The sequence below is a fragment of the Marmota monax genome, unplaced genomic scaffold, assembly GCF_021218885.2.
Source record: "Marmota monax isolate L192 unplaced genomic scaffold, Marmota_monax_Labrador192_F-V1.1 WCK01_AAM20220418_F8-fsc00021, whole genome shotgun sequence".
NCBI classification, from domain to species: Eukaryota; Metazoa; Chordata; class Mammalia; order Rodentia; family Sciuridae; genus Marmota; species Marmota monax.
In genome coordinates this window covers 10,992,587-11,012,074 of record NW_026695228.1, presented here as the reverse complement: position 1 = coordinate 11,012,074, position 19,488 = coordinate 10,992,587, and the positions used below count along the sequence as shown (strand labels likewise).

Below are 19,488 nucleotides of genomic sequence, written 5' to 3'. Positions count from 1 at the left end.
GGATTGAACCCAGTGCCCCAGGCATTCAAGGCAAGCGCTCTACCACTGAGCCACAAACTCAACCTCTCCAGCCCACTCTTGATGGGGTGGTATGTAAATCCTTTGGATGCCTTACCCCTGAGGGATATCTTCAACACTGTTTCCAGAGCTGCCCTCCAGGATTAACTCGACTGCCCACTGGGGTAGCTGGTTAACAGCTCACTTTTGATTCACTGCCTCCTCTTGACTGTATCACCTTTCCTCCCACCCCCCACCTTGTTTTCTGCATCTCCCAAATAAACCAACTGCTTTCAGTTCCTTGCCTCCAGGTCAGTATCTCACCCTGTGTGGAAGAGCCAGGTCCAGGAGCCTGATCCTTCTCTTTGGGCACAGCCTCCTCGGTAACTCTTCAGCAAATGGCTGCATCCCCTTGGGGTTACCCAAACTCAGCTAGGAGACCTCCTGCACTTGGCTTGAAACTTGTACATTCAAGTGCAGGTTTGTTTCCTTGTGGGTTGTGGATTGGGTTAAACCATGAAAGTGTGGGCCTAAGCCTAGCCCCTTGTTATATGGTTTATGGTTTAGAGCTTCAATGTCCCATGTGTTGGAGGCTTGGTTCCCAATGCAGCCATGTTCAGAGATTGGGCCCTTTAGGAGGTAATTGGATGAGAGCTCTGACCTCATGAGTTCATAGCTCAGTGGGCTATAGAGAGGAGGTAGAAACTTTAGGAGACGGGGCCTCATTGGAGGAAGTAGGTATTATGGTTTAGATACAAGGGGGCTTCCGAAAGCTTACGTTTGAGACAATGCAAGAAGTTTTCAAGGTGAAATGATGAGATTTTGAGAGTCGTAACTTATCAGTGGATTAGGCAGGTGGCAGGCAGGTGGGATGTGCCTTTGGGGATTATATTCTGTCCCTGCTGAATAAAGCTCTCTCTCTCGCTCGCTCTCTCTCTCTCTCCTTCCTGGTTACCATGTCCTGAGCTGCTTTTCTCCTTTAGCCATGATGTTCTGCCTCACCCAGGGTCCAGAGCTATGGAGGCCACAGGCTATGGACTGAACCTCCAAAACCGTGAGCCAAAATCAACTTTTCCTCCTCTAATTGTCCTTAGGTCTTTTGGTCATAGTGACGAACAGTTGACTAAAGCAGTAGGTCCCTGGGATTTGTAACCTTGAATGGTATATTTTGTCCCCAGTCACTTCCTTTCTCTCTGCTTTCTGGCCACCATTAACTAAGCAGTTTGGCTCCACCACACACTCACCACCATGATGCTCTGACTCATCACAAGCCCCAAAACAAAGGAACCAAGTGCCCATGAACTGAAACCTCTGAAATTGTTAAAAAAAAAAAAAAAAAAGTATCTCTTTCCTTCTTTTAAGTTATCTCAGGTATTTTGTCACAGCGACAGAAAGCTGAATGACACATACTCAGTCCCTCTTCCCCCTCAACCCCTTATAGTCACCTGAAGGCAGGAGTCCTAACTGCCAAGCCTAGAACTGCGGGCATCATTATTCCTAAAATGTTCTGATGTCACCCTGCTGCCAGGAATGTTACTGGCCCTTGGTCCGTGGGGCAGCCTCTTCTACTGAGCTGCCCCTCCTCCTCTGTCCTCTCACTCCTGATCCAGCCCAGTTCCCTCCTTCATCAGCTAAATAAGTGGGCCCAATCGGTGCCAGTTTCTCACCATCAGCCCTGCTCACCCCAGCTCTTTCTGAAGCTCATTCGTCTCCCCGAAGCATTTATCCAAGGGTTTTGCCCAACATGGGGCTATTCACAGAAATGGCTTATTTCACCTTGTCACATCGGGGCTTCCAATCAACCTTTCAGTGCCTCTGTAGGACAGTTGGCACCTCGTACTTTAATTACTTGCTGACATGCCTTGGCCCCATCAGACTGTGACCCTTGGGAGCGGGGACTAGATCTTTTGCATGCTTTTAACTCCCAGTGCTGGTATAGTTCCTGGTGACTTGCAGATACACAACAAATGTTGTCCAAAGACATTCCTGTTTCAGAGGGGCTAGAAGAGCCAAGGCCGTAGGTGTCAAGCAGCACCACAGCAAGAACAAAAATATGACTTTATCTTGCTAAAGGGTCACAGAGCAGAATAGCTTCAAGGGCACCACACACATCATATCAGTGGAGTTGGGTCCTGGGGATGTTGCTCACAAAGAACCCAATGAGAACAGCGACCCCAGAGCCGTGCAATAGCCGTCACCTATTCTTCCTTGGTCTCCCTTTTAACTGGACACCCTTCATCCACCCCAGGAGCTCCCTCTCACTGCTCCCACAGGGGACCCCAGGAATAATCCCACTCTCTGGTGAGGCTTTCCCTGGGCCACCCCTGTTTCCTGTCTGGCAGGAAACACGGTACACTGGGGGCTGCTCCCTGCAGAACCTCGGTTGCTGTTAATTCTACCCTGAGCTCTGGTGGGGCAGCCACCAATAAATTAACCAAACGAGCAGTGGGTTTTCAAGTTAGCTTAGGTGAGAGAAAGTCAGCAGGTGGTCAACCATGTATACCCCATATATGTATAAACATCCTCCTCTTAAAGGAAAAAATAACCCAGGATAAACCTATGAAAGCAGCCTTGAATTAGAAGAGTACAGAAAAACCAATTCCAGGGAGTGTTATAGTTTGGATCTAGAGTGACCTCCAAAGGATTAAATGCTTGGTCTCCATCCAGCCTGGGGTGTTGCTGGAAGTTGGTGAATCTTTGGGAATTAGTGTTATTGGAAGGAAGTTAGGTGGTTGGGAGTGTATCCTTGGGGTGGGTATTGGGATGCTGGTCTCTCTTTGCTGCTTGGCCTCCATGAGGTGAGCAGCTTTCTCCACACATGCTCCTGCCATGATGTGCTGCCTTGCCACAGGCCCCAAACAATGGAGCCAACCAACTATGGGCTGAAACCAAAATAAACCTTTCCTCTTCTAAGTTGATTTCTCTCAGATGTTTTGTCACAGCAATGGAAACCTGACTGATACAAGTTGTTTTGGGTATTGTTGTTTACTCTCAGAAGCTAATATGTCATTTATTAACTGCAGTGACAGAGAAGACTGGAGACCTTGAAGACCTGTGCTTTGAGTCTCTCTGTGACTTTGACTTTGGACAAGAGCAATACCCCTCTATTCACCCACCTGTTAGGGGACGGGTCCCATGCAGCCAGGTCAGGAACCCACATAGGTAACAGAACCTACATAGATAACGTCTAAGCTGAGATTTCAGTGAAAAATAGTTCATTAAACAAAAACAGGGGCATGGGGGTACCTGGGTAAAAGCAGCTTCAGTTTAAATGAGGACTGATTCTGTGTGTACATCCAAGGGGACAGAGTGAGCAATGAGTCTGAGGTAGGAAGGAAGCTGGGAAGGCCCAGGTAACAGAGGATATAGCCTCACAGAAACAGCTGAGGAATCTGATCCTCACCCTGAAGAATGTGAAGCAGGACCAGGGACAAAAAGTCATCCTTATCAAATCTATTAGATAAATGAGATCAGAGCCCTTTTAAAAAATTACTCTTTTAAATTATATATTATAGAATTTTGGGGGGTATTTGTTTACTACCTTAAACATTTGTAAAATTATTTTTGTTTCATTCTGTGTCTTTACCACACTTTTTATTCAACAACTTTCATATTCCTAGTGGTTTACCTGTCCATAACTATTTTTTCAGGAAGTTTTGTGGTGACTGCAGTAGATACTACAAGTACCTTGCTCTCATGCAGTCCCTAGAACCAACCAGGGCACTGACCTCCTGAAGTCAGTACCCTCCAGTCTAAAGTTTCCTACAACTTTCTGTCTCAGTTCCTTCCTGGCCCAGGGAATATGGGCCATAGTTGGGGAATGCTGGACATTTCCGAGAGTTAAAGTCCTGGAACCATCCTCCATGATGAGTGACAGGAGGGGTACTCCTCTAGCAGCCTTGTCACCTCTGAGGGGAACGATTCTGGGGTGTGTTATACCCAGGTTCTCAGAGGACCTGCAGGAGATGAAGCCCAAGTTGCTCACTGTGGTCACGAATGCATGCTTTTCTGTCTTCTCCCTCTTCTTTGTCTAAGCTCTCCACTCCCACACAGCAGCTTCTGAGATCACTCCCTAAATAAACCACCTGCACCTACATCATTGTATCAGCATTCACTTTGGGGGAAATCCAAACTAGGAGAGTCAAGAGAATACGAATCCTCATGTAACTAAGAATCTCTATTTGGATGTCACAAAGAAGGGCAAGTTAGCTAGGTTATAGAATTTTGGATTGCCCTCAGGATTTGGAGGATTGTCTTCCTATCTGCTTTTCTGGTTGGTCCCGACTCTTACAGCCACATGATGTCTCTGCAATGGGATATGCTGTTCTAATGTTTGACATTGATGTTATGGAAAAGTTTCTAGAAAACTTGTTTTTGATTAAATATTTGTAGTATCATTTTCATGTGAAAATTGAAAATTTCATGAAGCTACGTGTAGACAGCAAAATGTTTTTAGTATCTGTGTCTGGTGTTTGCAGCACCCATTTAAGACAATGGAGATGCTGCTTCCATGTCTAAGGAATGATGTCTACTACTCGTCTTCTCTTCCAATTTTCCTGGAACCATTTTTGCTGACCCCCCCCCATTTCCGTCTTCTGCATTACCGTCTCCACACTGTCAGCTTTCTTCCTTGGTTTGTTCTTCTCCATATTCTCACAGATTCTCTACAATAATGAATAAGTTTCCGATGCTTTTGCTCTTTCCTGATTACCACACAACACTAATTCTGCCATTGCTTTCTTGGTCTCATTAGAACAGTTCCTTACCCCATCCACAAGCTTTATTTTTGCTTGACCTTCAGTCCAAACCATGTTCAGCCATTCCACGGTTCAACTATCTGATCCTTCACTGTCCTAATTTCTTCTTGAATTTCCTCAAGGACAAAAGTGTATCTTCTGGAAATTTGACTTTAGTTCTTTATTAATAATCTTAAAAGTTATACCTTCCTTCCGTCTCCTGAGTTATGCTTTTCTTGGTTTGTGCATTAGGATCTTTGTAGGAGGCTATGCTGCTTCAATTAGGTCTATGCATTATTACACAGGTGGGATGAGCTCTCTTGGTTCCCTTCATTACCCACGGACGCATATGTTCTTAGAATCTTACCCTGAGCACGGTGAGGCCACTTATATCCCAAGTTGATCAACCTTTCAGAATAGTCATTGTCATGGGAAGGAAATTTTTGTTTCTTTTCCTACAGCCACGTGATGTCTCTGTGCCCTGCCCGACTCTCACACTAACCCTTACCATATCCTGAAGGGCCCCCGACACCTTGTCAACTTTCTGCCAAACTGAAACCTAAGGTTTCCTGTGCTAAAGATTTTATAGGATGCTGGAATTCAATGGCAAAGAGATCAAAATGAGGTGTTCCCATTTTCCCAGGGCCAGCTACAGAGGTGAGGACTCATTCCTGTGGCCTTCTGAGATATATTGTCCTTGACTGACCAGAGCCTCTTTGTCCAGAATGCCTGGGAGGCTAGAAACCATCCCCCATGCCCTGTGCCCATAATGATACAGAGGTAGAAAATGGTGCTGTCCCCTGCAACTTCAAAGGGGGATAAGTCTGCTGAGTGACTTATGCTCTTTGATGTTCCCCCTCTTCTTTCCACCACATAGAACAGATCAAGGCTAGGTGTGACCTGACAGCAGACTCCTGCACAGCCTTTCCTTTCCTATCTTGCTTCTCTCACTGCTCTTCTCCCGAGAGCAAGCCTTCAATAAATCACATGCACTGCATCTCATGCAGGGAGGAAGGAATGGAGAAATGTTTGTGAAGTCCCTGGGCATTGCAGGTGCTCATTAATGCTCATGAGCTTCCCCGCCCCAAACTAAGGATATGATCATTTGTTAATACTACTATCTGTAAAAGATGTTCGTTGCAATATTATTTTTTAAAAGAATAAAAAACTGGCTGGGTGCAGTGGTGCACACCTGCAATCCCAGCAGCTCAGGAGGCTGAGATAGGAGAATCACAAGTTCAAAGCCAGACTCAGCAACTGCGAGGTGCTAAGAAACTCAGCGAGACCCTGTCTCTAAATAAAATACAAAATAGGGCTGGGGATGTGGCTCAGTGGTCCAGTGCCCCTGAATTCAATCCCCAGTACCAAAAAAAAAAGAATAAAAAAACTGAAAATCATTTAAATACCTAGTAAGAGGAATTTGTAGATTATCCATTTGGTAAAATATTATGCGGTCTACAAGCTAATAAAAAACTGGAAATAATCTATCTATGCAATAAGAGAAATTTGTAGGTGATGCTTAGTATATCTATATGGTAGAATATTATTCAGTCTCCAAGCCAATGAAAAAAACATGTGGCAGAATGAATTGAAATATATGTAGTGTGACTTGCAGTTTTAATCTTCTGCAGGTCCTCTGAGAACCTGCAATATAATCTAAGACAAGTGAAGGGGAGCACAGCAAGAGTCAAGTGGTTACTTAATTCATAAAATAATACTCCAAGTCCTACATATTGGCAGAAGCCAGCTCTGAATTTTCTAGCAACTGGTAAGAGAGAATGGAGCCTGATAAGTCACAAAACTGTTTTCAGAGGTAAAGACAAACACAATGCCCAAGAAAGGCAGAGGTCTCTCTAAGCCTGAGAAAGAAGAGAAATTTCTCCCATACGTCCTGAGTAAGAGGAAACCATGTAATTTAATGACCCAGGCACCAGAGACGAGCTTCACAGGTCTGGTCCCCTGAGTAAACCCCTCCCCCTCAGCTGCCCTCCCACCCCACACAGGGAGATGGCATCAGGGAACATGCAATTAGGAGTGGTCAGAGATGCCGGAACCGACAGCTTACTTGGTTCTCTCTTGACTGGGTTTAACTCAGGATAATGTTTAGGGTGGAGATGGTGGATGGAATCCATGCCCTTCCCACAGTCCTTGATTGCTTTTTTGGCCTCCTCTAATCCAGAAGCTGCTGAGAGCTATTAAGCAGCAGGGATTTGAGGTGACTTCTTGGGAAGTTCTTGGAGTACCTCCATTATGGGTGGCTCCGGGAGCTTCACTTGCCCTCTAAGCCGAGTAAGTTTGGCACAGTCCTGTCAAAACCTTTGAGCCTGGCAGGGTAGGTGCCTGAACAGAAGGCTGCCCACGTGCTCAAAGGTGCACCTATGGGCACAAATGGGCTCGCTCAGGGGCTAGGAGGTTTTCCTTAGAAAGCGATTTGGGTTCTATTTTAGCACAGAACCCAGGGCAGCCCAGTTCAATGCTGCACATTTTTTGAAAAGCTGCAAAAATTCCCATTTGAACAGCTGTCAACAGAGCAACTGGACAGAGTGGTCAGCCTGGGTCACTCCCTGCTCCTGCTGAGGAGCCTGTGCCTCTTCCTCTACAAAGACAGTGCCTTGAGGGGGTTCCCTGGGAGAGAAGAAGTATCCATTCCTTTTTTTTTTTTTTTTCTTGAGTCACACTACATATATTTCAATTCATTCAAGTAAATTAACCCACTCTATCAACCCTCACCTAATTCATGGACACAAGTTCATTCCCTCAATATCCTCAAATACAGCAGGAAAAATAAATATGTCAAAGTATACGCTGATAGAAATGACGAATAGAAAACATCAAGAACATTGGTGATAACAAGCACGATCAGCAGTGATCTGTCCTTATTTCTTAAGTTTCACAACAATATTGCTTAAAACTGGAATTTTTTAGAATGCACACGAGCTGGCAACGGTGACTATAGCATCTCAGAGAAGGGGCAGAGATTAGCCATATGGGAGGGTCCACAAGAGAAAAGGGATGGGAGACAACGTAAGATACAGACACTTCTCCAAGGTATTTACAGCTGCTTCTTCAGTTATACCAACAAATTCTCTAGGGTCGGGATGGAAAAATTTCTAATAATTCCAAATAATGCTCTTTGTGAACGAATGGTCCTTGTAGAATCATTGTGTGGTCCAAGCTATGAAGAAAGTCAGTGAGTGCACTGACTTTCTTTTGGGGTTGGCCCCCTTACCTTCTGCCACATGTTGATGAAGAAGAGCTCCCGGGACACATTGAAGGACACGTTGGCATCATAGGCATCGTCCCCAAGGTTGGAGATGGAGATGTTTAGGGAGATATTCTTCACAGCTCCCAAAGCTAGATATGGGGTTTTCTCATCAATACTACAATGAAAAACAAACAAACAGCAATTAGTACTCTGAAGCTTACATTAATATAACCTAAGACATCAGGGGATAGTTGAGTGCAGGGATCAAAAACTGGGATCAGAACTACAAGTGCCAGGTAGCTCGTTAACCAGCCATGTGTCCTTAGGGAATCAGGGGCCCCAGCCCCCTCACCTAAAACACTGCCTCACTCACTCACTAGACTCCTACGTGGGCCATAGGAAATCTTAAGATATCAAACTTGGAAAACTATAACACATTTAATAACCTATACATGGAATTAATTCATATAGTTATTTGGGGTATTTACTATGTTCTGGTCACTATGCTACATGCTAGGGAGACAGCAGCGAACCAGAGTTCTTATAGCTTCAGGAAACACAGAAGGAAGCAAACATAAATACTAGATCAGAGAAACTTAGTGTAAGGAAGATAGAAACTGCCAGGTTTGGAGGGGGAGCGGGTTGCAGTTTTAAACAAAATGGTCAAGGAAGCCTTCATCATGAGGTCACCTCTCAAACCTGGAAGAAGAAAGGGAGCAAGGCAGGCAGAAATTCAGGGCCTACCAAAGGAAAAGTCCTTAGGGTGTGTTCAGGAAACAGAAAGGAAGCCAGTGTGGCTGGAGAGGAGTGTGCGAGCAGCAGAGTGGGAGGAAATGAGCTTAGGGGGTGTTATGGTTTAGATGTGAGGTGCCCCCCCCCCCACCGCAAAAGCTCACATGTGAGACAGTGCAAGAGGGTTCAGAGGAGAAATGGGTTGTACGAGTCTTGACCCAATCAGTGAATTAATCCCCTGATAGGGATTAACTGAGTGGTAACTGAAGTGGTAGGGTGTGGCTGGAGGAGGTGGGAATTGGGGCCTGACTACGGGGTATATATTTTGTATCTCGAGAATGAAGACTTCTGTCACTCTGCTTTCTGGTGCCCATGATGTGAGCTGCTTCCCTCTGCCACACTCTTCCTCAGCCTCACCTTGAGCCCTGAGGAATGGAGCTGGCCTTCTATGGACTATGGCCTCTGAAACCCTGAGCCCTCAGATACACATTTCCTCCTCTATAATCGTGTTGGTTGGGTTCTTTAGTCACAGAAGCTAAAAAGCTCACTAAAACAGGAGATGAAGGCAGTGGAGTCCATGGGTCCTGCAGGGCCTTTCAGGCCACCATCAGGACCTTGGTTGAACTGTGCTAGAGATGCGAGGACCTGCCGGGCTCTGAGCCCAGGGGCACCACCACTTGGCATCCACGAGGAGATAATATTGTGCACATGTGGAGTGGTCAGGGGAGAATCAGGGTGCCCAGCAAGGAGGCTCCTGCAATAATCCAGGCATGAGCAGATGATCGGGCGCTCAAACCAGGACGGGGCAGCCGAGGTCGCAGGGAGAGGTCATGTTCTGAAGATGCTTCAAAGGTCACCCAGCAGATTCTTCTCATGGATTGGATGAGGGGTGTTCAGAAGACAGAAGTCTAGAAGGGCTCCAGGTTCAACAATCAGAAAAGAAGGGCTGTCGTTCAGTGAGAAGGGAAAGACTACGGTAAAGAAGATTGAGCAGAGAAAACCCAAATAAATGCCTTTTGGATTTTAAAGGAACTACGGAGGCAGTTGGATGCAAGATTCTGGAGTTCAAGGCGGCCTCTGGGCTGGAGATCCACCTCGGTAAGGACCAGATAGGACACCAGGGAACAAGTGTAGGTAAATAAGAGGTGTCACAGTAGCTGAAGACAAGCAGCAGCCAGCAAAGGAGACTGAGAGAAGCCAGGGGGAAAACCATGGAAAATGGCTTCCGGGGACCACAGGAGACACGTTCCAAGGAAGGAGTGGTCAATTCTGTCACACGTGGCAATAGGCTGAAATTATCTGAAGAATCGGAACTGGCCACTGGAATTAGCTATCTCGAGGTCACTGATATAAAGTGCCTAAGTGGAGTCATAGGGCGGGGAGTCTGACTGGAGTGAGTTTAAGACAAGGAGGAAGAGAATAAGTGGGAACAGTGAGTACAGATGACTATTTAAAGGTTTCTCCCCCTCTGTAAAGAGGAACAGAGAAATCGAATGGTGGCGGTGGGCGGAAGTCAGCTCCTGGGAGATAGTTATTTTCTAAAGGGGGAATTATCATTGTATATTTGCAAGCTAATGGGAAGGATCCACCAGAGAGGGAACAAATTAATAAAGATGGGATGGGGGACAGTTGCTGGTGGGGGCCTGGAGAACAAATGGAAAGGCTGGTGGGAGGTAAGGAAGTGGCGCTTATGGGCAGCTGCAGATGGGTGGGTAGAAGTGGTGGGAACATGTGGCTTCCTTCTTGATTGCTTCCACTTTGGGTGAAACAGAAGCAGAATTAAGAAGGGGGAGAGAGGGGAAGAGGGTGGACATTTGAGGGGCAATGAAATGGAAGAATCACTCAGGAGAGCAGGGGAATGAACAGGCTAAGGGTAATCACGGGGAAGAGGATGGGCGCATGGGACTGAAGATTACTATGTGATGTGAGATTTGGAGAAAATAAACTCATGTCAGCAGCCAGTCTCTAACTGGGGACCAGTTAATGAGAGCTGTAGTGAAGCATTAAGAGGGTTGATGTAAAGTCATTATTTTCAGCCACTCAGTCTCCTGATCTCTTCCTGGTTTGGGGGACTCGAGATAGATGGGAGGGGTACATCAACAGAAAGGAGGCAGACCCTCCCCTCCTGTCCTTGTGAGTGCTATGCTGTGGGCACCTAAGTGCAGTCATGTGACCTAAGGATGGTCAGTGGCCCTAAGATGCTGACAGATGCTCCCACACAGGGCTATGGATTTTGAGTGCTGAGCAAAGACATGGGGACCTTATGAGATCCTCTGAAGTGGCTGCTTGAAGGTCGAGTGTTTCCCAGCTTCCTGCCCGAGTTGGTTCTCTGGCTTTCCGGCCTCTGCTCTGAACTAGCCTACGTCTTTCCAATAAATTCCTTTTCTGCTTAACTTAACCAGCATGTGTTTTCGTTGTTTGCAATCATTAATACAGCTAATACAGCATGAAAGAAAACTATTTGGACTCTCAATAGGCTATGATAATTTGAACTACACATTTTGGGTGCAAGGAATCATCATTTCCCATCCATGGAAAGAGGACCTTGCTCTCCTGCCTGTCTGGCACGTCAACAAGAATAATATGTGCAATGAGCAATCTGATGGCCTTGCTGTGGAAGCAAGAGCTCGGAGGATCCAAACAAGATGTGAAACATTAACTCAAAGAAGAGTTTCAAATTCTTGAACGGCCTCCAATAAATTAAGACCCTGACCTCAAGCTATTGTGGCAATTATTTATTATTGTTGGCCATTTTAGTTTTAAACAATTGATGGGTTATTTCTGTCCTCCTGTTTGCTTTTGTAAGATTAAAGGAGTAATTGCCAGACCTTGAGTTAGAAGAGAGAGCTAACCCAGGTTTATCTGGAGAAGGAATTGCATGTACGCTCATGATTAGCCAGTCTCTACAGAGTGACCATAGTCTGTATGGCAGAGGAAGCAGAGAGATGATATTAGATGAGCAGAGGACCACTGGGTGGGGGCCACAGTCTCCTTTCACAGCTGTTGTTCACATGACCAGTCACTTTCTATCATGTCCAAATGTCAAGGGCTCAGGCCAGGGATGGCTCAACCTCCACCAATCTCTCACACTTGGGCCTCAGTCACTTAGTCATACGGCAAGGTCATTCCTGGGGGGTTTCATAGTCAAATGATTCAAACGTGGCTCTGTGATGAAGAGCATCCAGGGCAGAATGGGAACTCTGTTTTAAAAGAAGCCTCCACATTGTTTTCATTCTTTCTCCAAAGCTAAAACTCCATGACCAAAACAGTACATTTCTGCTTCCAGAGTTATTCTCAGAAATGAAATGAAAATGTAACCTGCCAGCATGGTGCTGGGTACTATCAAACGCGTCACCCTTTGGAAACCTCACAGTAACTGTCAAAAGGACCTGACATGGGTCCCGTTTTTTAGAGATGAGGAAATCATGAAGCAGAGAGACAAGGCAACTGGCCAAGGGGTTCTTCTGGCCAAGAACCCAGTGGCTCCCATGCCTTCAAAGCCTGTTCTTCTCCAGGTCCCCTCCATGGTCCCCACATTCCCACCTTGCTTCTCACGACCTCAGGAAGCCCTTCCCGACTCCCTGTTGGATGAAATCAACCTGTCCTGAGCTCCCCACCTGTGCGCCCCCATCAGCCCTTCATGCGCTTACTGAGGTTGTGGGCATACGTTTACTTGTGTGGCTCTTTGATTAAGGGCCGTCTGTCCTCACACTGGAACACCAGGGAGCGGGGACCTTTGTCTGGTTTTGCTCCTCACTAGACTCTCAGAGACAGAAATGTGGCACCAAAATTCTCAGGGAATAAAATTCCTTGAGAATCTGAAAGATTTTTTTTTCCATAAATAAATAAGCCTCCGTGAAATGTTCGGCAGGAAACCTCTGAGCCTGATCATTTTAGTCTTTCAGCAGGACTGCTAAAGAGGTTGGTCTCTCATGTGGGTGTCTAAAGAACTCTAGTTGCACCAATGAATGAAAGTCTGTGACGTCCCCACAACATATCAGCTCCACCTTCCCATTTCTCAGAGAGAGGGGACCCCACTCAATGGAGGTCACGCAGCCACTCAGGGCATGAGCTGAAGCCAGCACCAAACTTCTTTAGACATGAAGGCCATTCCAGCTATGGCTCATACATAGATGCTAAGTCAGGAAGGGCTTCGACAAGAATGTTCTTTTAATGACATCTGAAAAGAACAGGATTCCACAAGGACCAGCCTCTCTGACAGCCCTGCCAAAAGATTAATATGATCAGACACAGGGGTTTCCTGCCCAACATTCCACGGGTGCCGATTTATTTATTCAAGAACAATCTTTCTGATTCTCAAGGAATTTTATTCTCTGATACATTTTACCATTTAATTCTAATTTGTGCAGCCTTCTTCATGGGTCATATTACTTTATATCTAGATATCGTTGGTGTATTTTTATATGGAAAGCATCATTAGTAGTCAATGTAAGATATGATCTGTACTGTTTTGGATGATAGCAGCAAGTCATGTGTCTGTCCTTCCTTCTTCCTCCTCTCCTCATTCTTTCTTATCTGCATCCCTCTTCATCATTAATCCATTCATTCATTAATTTTAAAAAATTAATGCATTATGGATATACTTAATTATGGAGTTCATTTTGACATATTCATAAATGTGTATGACAGAAGTTGCTCCATTTCAAACCCCAGTACTACCCCCTTCCCTCCCCTCATCCATTACTTTTTAAAAACTCTTCTACTGCTCTATACCCACTTAAAAAAAAAAACAAAAAAACACAAAGTAAGAGTTGTAGAATGTGGAGAAATCGTAATTCTTATGTACTCTGAGAGGGCATATAAAAGAGAACAGTCAGTTGAAAAACAGTATGAAAGTTCCTCAAAAAAAAAAAAAATTGAATATAGAATTCTCATGTGATTCAGCAATTCCAAAAGGAAAAAACAGGGACTTAGAGATTTGTATACATGTGTTCCTAGCAGTGCCACTCATAACAGCCAAGGATGGAAGCAAGTCAAGTACCTAAGTTCAATCTAAATTTAATCCCTGGTTAAAAAAAAAAAAGTATACAACTTATGTAAAATTTACTTGGCTATCGTCATAAGATTAGAAATGTAACTGCATTTGTGTTCTTAGAATTTAGAATACTTAAAATATGGGATGTATCATCTACAAAAGCTAAATGAGGCAGGGCTGGGGGTTGTGGCTCAGCAGTAGAGCACTCACCTAGTATGTGCGAGGCCCTGGGTTCGATCCTCAGCACCACATAAAAATAGATAAATAAAATAAAGGCTCGTGTATAGATGCCTTCTAAGTCAGGAAGGGCTATTGTGTCCAACTATAACTAAAAAATATTAAAAAAAAAAAAACTAACTGAGGTGCTTAGTTTTCTTCCTGACAACTTTTCTTGAAATTGGTAGAGACATTTGGGATGAATCCAGACGGCTTTAGCAGCTCTCAGGGGCAATCTCCTCTCTTGGTACTTTATTGACCACTGTCAAGGCTTTTCAATTACTGGAGCTCACCATTACAAACACAAGTAAACCACACAACTACGATTACTCATTTAATGTCTTCCTATCAAGGATGTGATCACAAAGCACCAAATGTATTGATTGTTACATGAATAATTAAGAAATGGGTATTAATAAAGCCCCAAGGAATGGGCAGGAACTGTCAGGCATCTCCTGAGTGCATGCTAGTGAGGTACCTGGGAAATACATCACAAAGTTGATAGGAGTCACCGAAGGACAGGTACAAAATTAGATGCAAGAGAAACTCAGGGGAAGGGTCCAGGTAGACTGAAGTTCTCCAAGAGAAGTAGGAATTGAGCCACATTATAAAGAATGAGGAGTACATGAGTAGGCAGGGAAACAGGAAGTACATTCCAGCAGAGAGAAAAATAAACAGAAACTGAGGATAGGGGTGAGTCAGAAATAATATGGAAAGTAGCAGGAAAAGGATGCTCTTAGCATTGAGGTTGGTGGGAGGTAAGTAGAACATGCAGATTCCCTTCAATTTTGAATGTCAGACTTCAATGGGGTTGATTCATTAGGCCAGGGAACTTAATTGGGATACTTCAGTCACCGATGCCAGGTACGTCACAAGCAGTGTGTTAATGATAAGGCACAAGAGTGAGATTATGACAAAATGTAGTGGGCCATGTGGGTTCGCCCCTGTCCCTGGCTCTTATCTCTGTTGCCTGCATAGGCTACAGTTCCATCCACCAGCATTCCTATTTCTTTGATAGAAGGCTCCTCCCTGTCCTCTAGCAGAGTGCTGAAGAATGGAGTCTCTGATGGCCCTGCAGCAGCCCTCAACCAATGCCTGATGGGAGCTTGTGTATAACTTCCCAGCTCCCTCATGGATTGGATGGAACAATTCTGAGGTCCATGTTCTAGACCTGTGTCATTTAATATGGTAGCCACTAGTCATATGTGGCATTAAGCACTTAAAGTATGGCTGGTCTAGTTGGATGCCATGACACAAGCCTATAATCCCAGCTACTTGGGAGTAATCCTAGAGGCAGGTCTTCAGGCAGCTGTCCCAAGGACACATCCCAAGTGTCATAGTTTCAATTTCTACCAATGCTTGCGGTCTACACAGACCTCGTCGTCCTGCCATATATGGGTGTGGGTGACCAACCACACCCCTGAGCCAGGACTGACCGTCAGTGGGTTGCATCAGTGAAGTTGTACTCATTATCTATGGCTGTGGTACAATGGTTCTTACAGGCAGGTATACCTATGTTGTACAGGTTGGTCATTATTTTGAGTATTGCCCCTGACTTAAACTAGTTAAGGATAAGAGACAAGATACCCCTTGTGGATTCTGTGGTGTGTATACTTCTGTGCTTCCTCAGGGCAACTCACTCTGTGTAGATCCATTTGAGAAGACAGAGATGGCATCAATTACATATTTCTGAGCCCATCTCCAGGGGGCATGCTCTCTGTAGAGAGAGCCTGCTTTCAGTCTCCCAACCTGGGGAGGCATCTTCAGGTAACCTCCAAAGCACAAGAGTATTCATATATTTTGGTCCCAGAATGTGGTTGTAGTGTTTACTCCTCAGCCTCAGTTTACCTCTGAGGGCTCAGAGCTCCTACACTCAAGTCTACCATTGTATTTGAGAGTTATTACACAACCCCCCCAGTTCCCCACAGACACTTTCCAAAGAGCCAGGTTGGTGGGGGGTCCTCTCCTTTGTGACAGTAGCAACTTCTCTTCATAGAAAGTTAGTGATCTATGTCGAACTATATAAAAACTCATTTTAAAAGACACTTTTCTATATTTACCTCAAATAATAAAGTTGCCAACCTCAACCTTTAGTGATAAGATACTAGGGTCAATCCCTCATCAAATACTGCACACATCGTATATGATACAGGTTAAGGCCACATCTTGGATGTGAACAATAAAAACTGTCTACAACATAAAGGTTAAAAAAATTACAACATTTAAATGACTATGTATTAGGAGATCAAAGTTTAGAGACTCACGGACTTTCATGTCTAAAAGGGACCTTGAATCAACTTCCTCCCCATTTTTGCAGATGAAAAGTTTGAGGACTAAATCAGGCAAGTGGCTTGTTAACTTCTGTGGTTACTAGTGGTAGGACCATTTACCTAGTAGCAGTCAGTACCAAGATTCAAGCCACTGTGCATCATTGAGGGTCCAGACAGGAAAACAACCCACACCAGCTAGTTCACTAGAAGGGATTAAAATGGGAAACTAGGTACAAAGGCGTAAGAGGAGCTAGAAAAGTAAATGAGGGGAGATGAGGAAAACCAGAGATGGGAAGAAACACCCCTAGGACTGGAGCCATAGAGGAAGGAGGTGGATGGCTGGAGGTGAACTTCAAAGAAGGGGCAAGGACCACCAAGGAGAAAGCTGCATTCCTGGGGATGCTGTTTGAAAAAGGTGGGGCTGGGGAGAAAACCCTGACCCTTTCTCCCTCCAATCACTGCTGGCTAAACGGAACAGGAAGCCTGTGGGCAAGGAGCCTGGGAAATGTAGTCTTCCCTGAAAGCTGAAGGAAAAGGTGGGGAACAGATCCACATACCAGTTTTCACATTGTGAGTCCATTATGCTCAGCATGTAAGTTAAAGAAGTTTCTCTTTCCCCAACTTATCACAGTCATTCATGTGAGATAGGATCTGTTTAAAGTACAGGAAAGTTTAAAGTACAGCCACGAACTGTAGTGGAGTCAGTTTTTATAGGTTTTTTCCAGCAGAAGCTCCAAAATTTCTCTTTCTCATAGGGGTGGGAAACTTTTTGTCCTGATGTCTCATTTTAGCTGCTAGTGACTGCCTATTACCTTGTATTCCTGAAGATTTCATTAAAACAACAGATTATTGAGAACCCAAATATCAATTTTCATTTCATGAAAGCTTCCCGATTTATAAGGTTCTAGCTAAGGTGGTAAATATTTGGGATTTAATTAACCAAGAACTCCAAAGGATATCACTTCTTTTTTATTGTAAGGACAAAGATCATCAAGAAATATTTAAAACAGGGGCTGGAGGCGTAGCTCAGTGGTAAGATATGTATTTACCATGGCCTGATCTCAACCCCCGGTGGGAAGGGAATGGGATAGTCAAAGAGAACATGGTACAAAAAGGGTACAATTCTAAATATAGTTAAGAAGTCAAGTCTCATTTTATTCTGTATTCTAATATACTCTAGATTGAAGGAAACTGTTATTTCTCCCCAACTATTGATTGGTCTTATCCTGTGGTTATCCAATAGCTTGCTGCATATAAACATAGGCAGCCTCCTGAGGTTACAGTCTCAGTCCTGGACCTTCTGCTCTAACCCTTCTGAGGTCCTTATTCCTGACAAGCTCAGGGGCCTTTCATTTTATAACCTACAACATGCTTCCCTTTGTTCAAAACTTAGTGCTACATCTGAGACCTGCCCACTTCTCTGGCATGTTCATCCCACCCTACCTCGGTGAATTCCGTGGATATTATATAGAAACGTTAAATAGAAAAATTCAGTGAACAATTCACAAGTTTTAAATAAAGCAATATTCTGAGTAGCAGGATGAAATTTCAAGTCATACCATTTCATCCTGCTTGGGATATACATCATCTCTGACCAGTGTGTCCACACTGTATATTCTACCCACCAGATAATCATTTAGTAGCTTTTTTGGTTTTGAATATGACAGTCCAAAAGTTCATGTAACCGTTGTTTTATTTAATACTGACCCCAAAGGGCAAGAGGAGTGATGCTGGCAATTTTGCTACACTATATTGCCATGATTCTTCTATTTTATTATCGTTGTTAACCTCTCATTGTGCCTAATTTATAAATTAAACTTCATCATAGTAGGTATGTATAGAAAAAAACATAGTACATAAAGTTTGGTACTATTCTACTATTAGTCTTGGAACATATCTCCTCTGAATGGGGGGAGGGGGGTTCGGTAGCTTTAATTTTCATATCCTCAAATACCACATAAACCAATAACACTGTCATTTAACAGAATATGCCATACATTTATACAAGTATACTCCAACTGTGGGTTATTATTCCATATAGTTTTGAGATTTGCCTTACATCTAACTGTGTTCTATAAATCTCTTCCAATCTTGTAAAAGAAACCCACATAGTTATTGGTTCCAGCTAGAGATTGGGAGGTACACTCTATAAGGCACCTCAATTAAAAGTGACCTTGGGTCAGGGAAATGAGTCCTGGGACTGAATTCCTGGGTTGAAAACCCACGTATGTGAAGGCAGAAACACCTCACCTCCTTCCTATTGAGTATTCACCTGGGCTAGTGCTGTGCTCATAGAATGAGAGAAAGAGAAAATCATTCACCGATTTGAGTCAGAATTGTGGTATTCCTAGCAATATTCCAATAGTTGAGGTAAACAAGTGTTACTTCAAAAAATAAATAACATGCCTGTGTCCCTGCTGACTTTGGCCCCAGCTTTGATTCTTTTAACCACTCACATAATGGCAGAATCAGTACTGGCTTTAAAGGTCATCTTCTAACAAGGCAAACAAGCAGGAACAGGGTCCTTCCCTGTCCCTCTAAGCGGCTAGGGGTCCCTCCCGCTCCATCTATGCAACCATGCAAAGAAATACTGATTCCTGGCAAACAGAGGAATTCAAATCCTCATCATCCTTTCGGAGCAGTCTCCTGGATCACTAAATCTCAGGACATCTGGAACAAATCAGGTTCATTCACTGTAACCACTGCATTAAAGACAAAGAATACTTTGAGGGGCAGAGGAATTCCCAAGATCTGTGGGCTGCTCAGAGGTTTGATGTCATACGACAGGGATGGAGGGCGTGATGCTCGAGTTGACCCAGCCCTGGCATGCTGCCACACTGTGCCACACTCACGTTGCCCTGGAACCTGGCTATGCTCACCATGCGAGAAGCCCACCTGCATGTCACAGAAGGCAGCAAGCCAGACGACCCCAGAGAACTCACATCAGGAGGGCCACAGTGGTCCCTGGATGGATAACTCTGCAGTAGCCGCAACGTTTCCCCGCTTCTAGTTCAAGAGCCAAGTGGGAGCTGTAAATGGTTCCAGGCAAGAAAATATACTGAAATTACTAGTCTCCCTGGATTGTGTATCCTTTTTCCTTTACAGCCAGTCAGTCGCAGGGCTGGAGAAAGCCGCTCTTTCCACCTGGATCTCTGCGTCTCTGGAGGTCCCCGAAGGTAAAAACAGGTCTGCACTACCCAGAGGCAGTACCTCCAATATCAGTGTATTTTGTTCACATGGACCAGATGCCAGCTTTCTCTCCTTTGGGCCTGATGCACTCGTTTTCTTGAGCTCATCAAAGCCCTGGAGTTTCTGGTGTCTTTAATAAGCAAGCAA

General features: G+C 44.5%; 1 protein-coding gene across 1 annotated transcript in view; it reads right to left on the bottom strand.

Moving 5' to 3' along the window:
- Itga9 (integrin subunit alpha 9) overlaps window positions 1–19,488 on the bottom strand; it is a 320,954-nt gene that overhangs the window by 113,417 nt on the left and 188,049 nt on the right. The window contains exon 18 of the mRNA XM_046436952.2: window positions 7,963–8,113. Within this exon, the coding sequence (XP_046292908.1) occupies window positions 7,963–8,113 (151 nt within the window). The remainder of the gene's footprint in view (window positions 1–7,962; window positions 8,114–19,488) is intronic.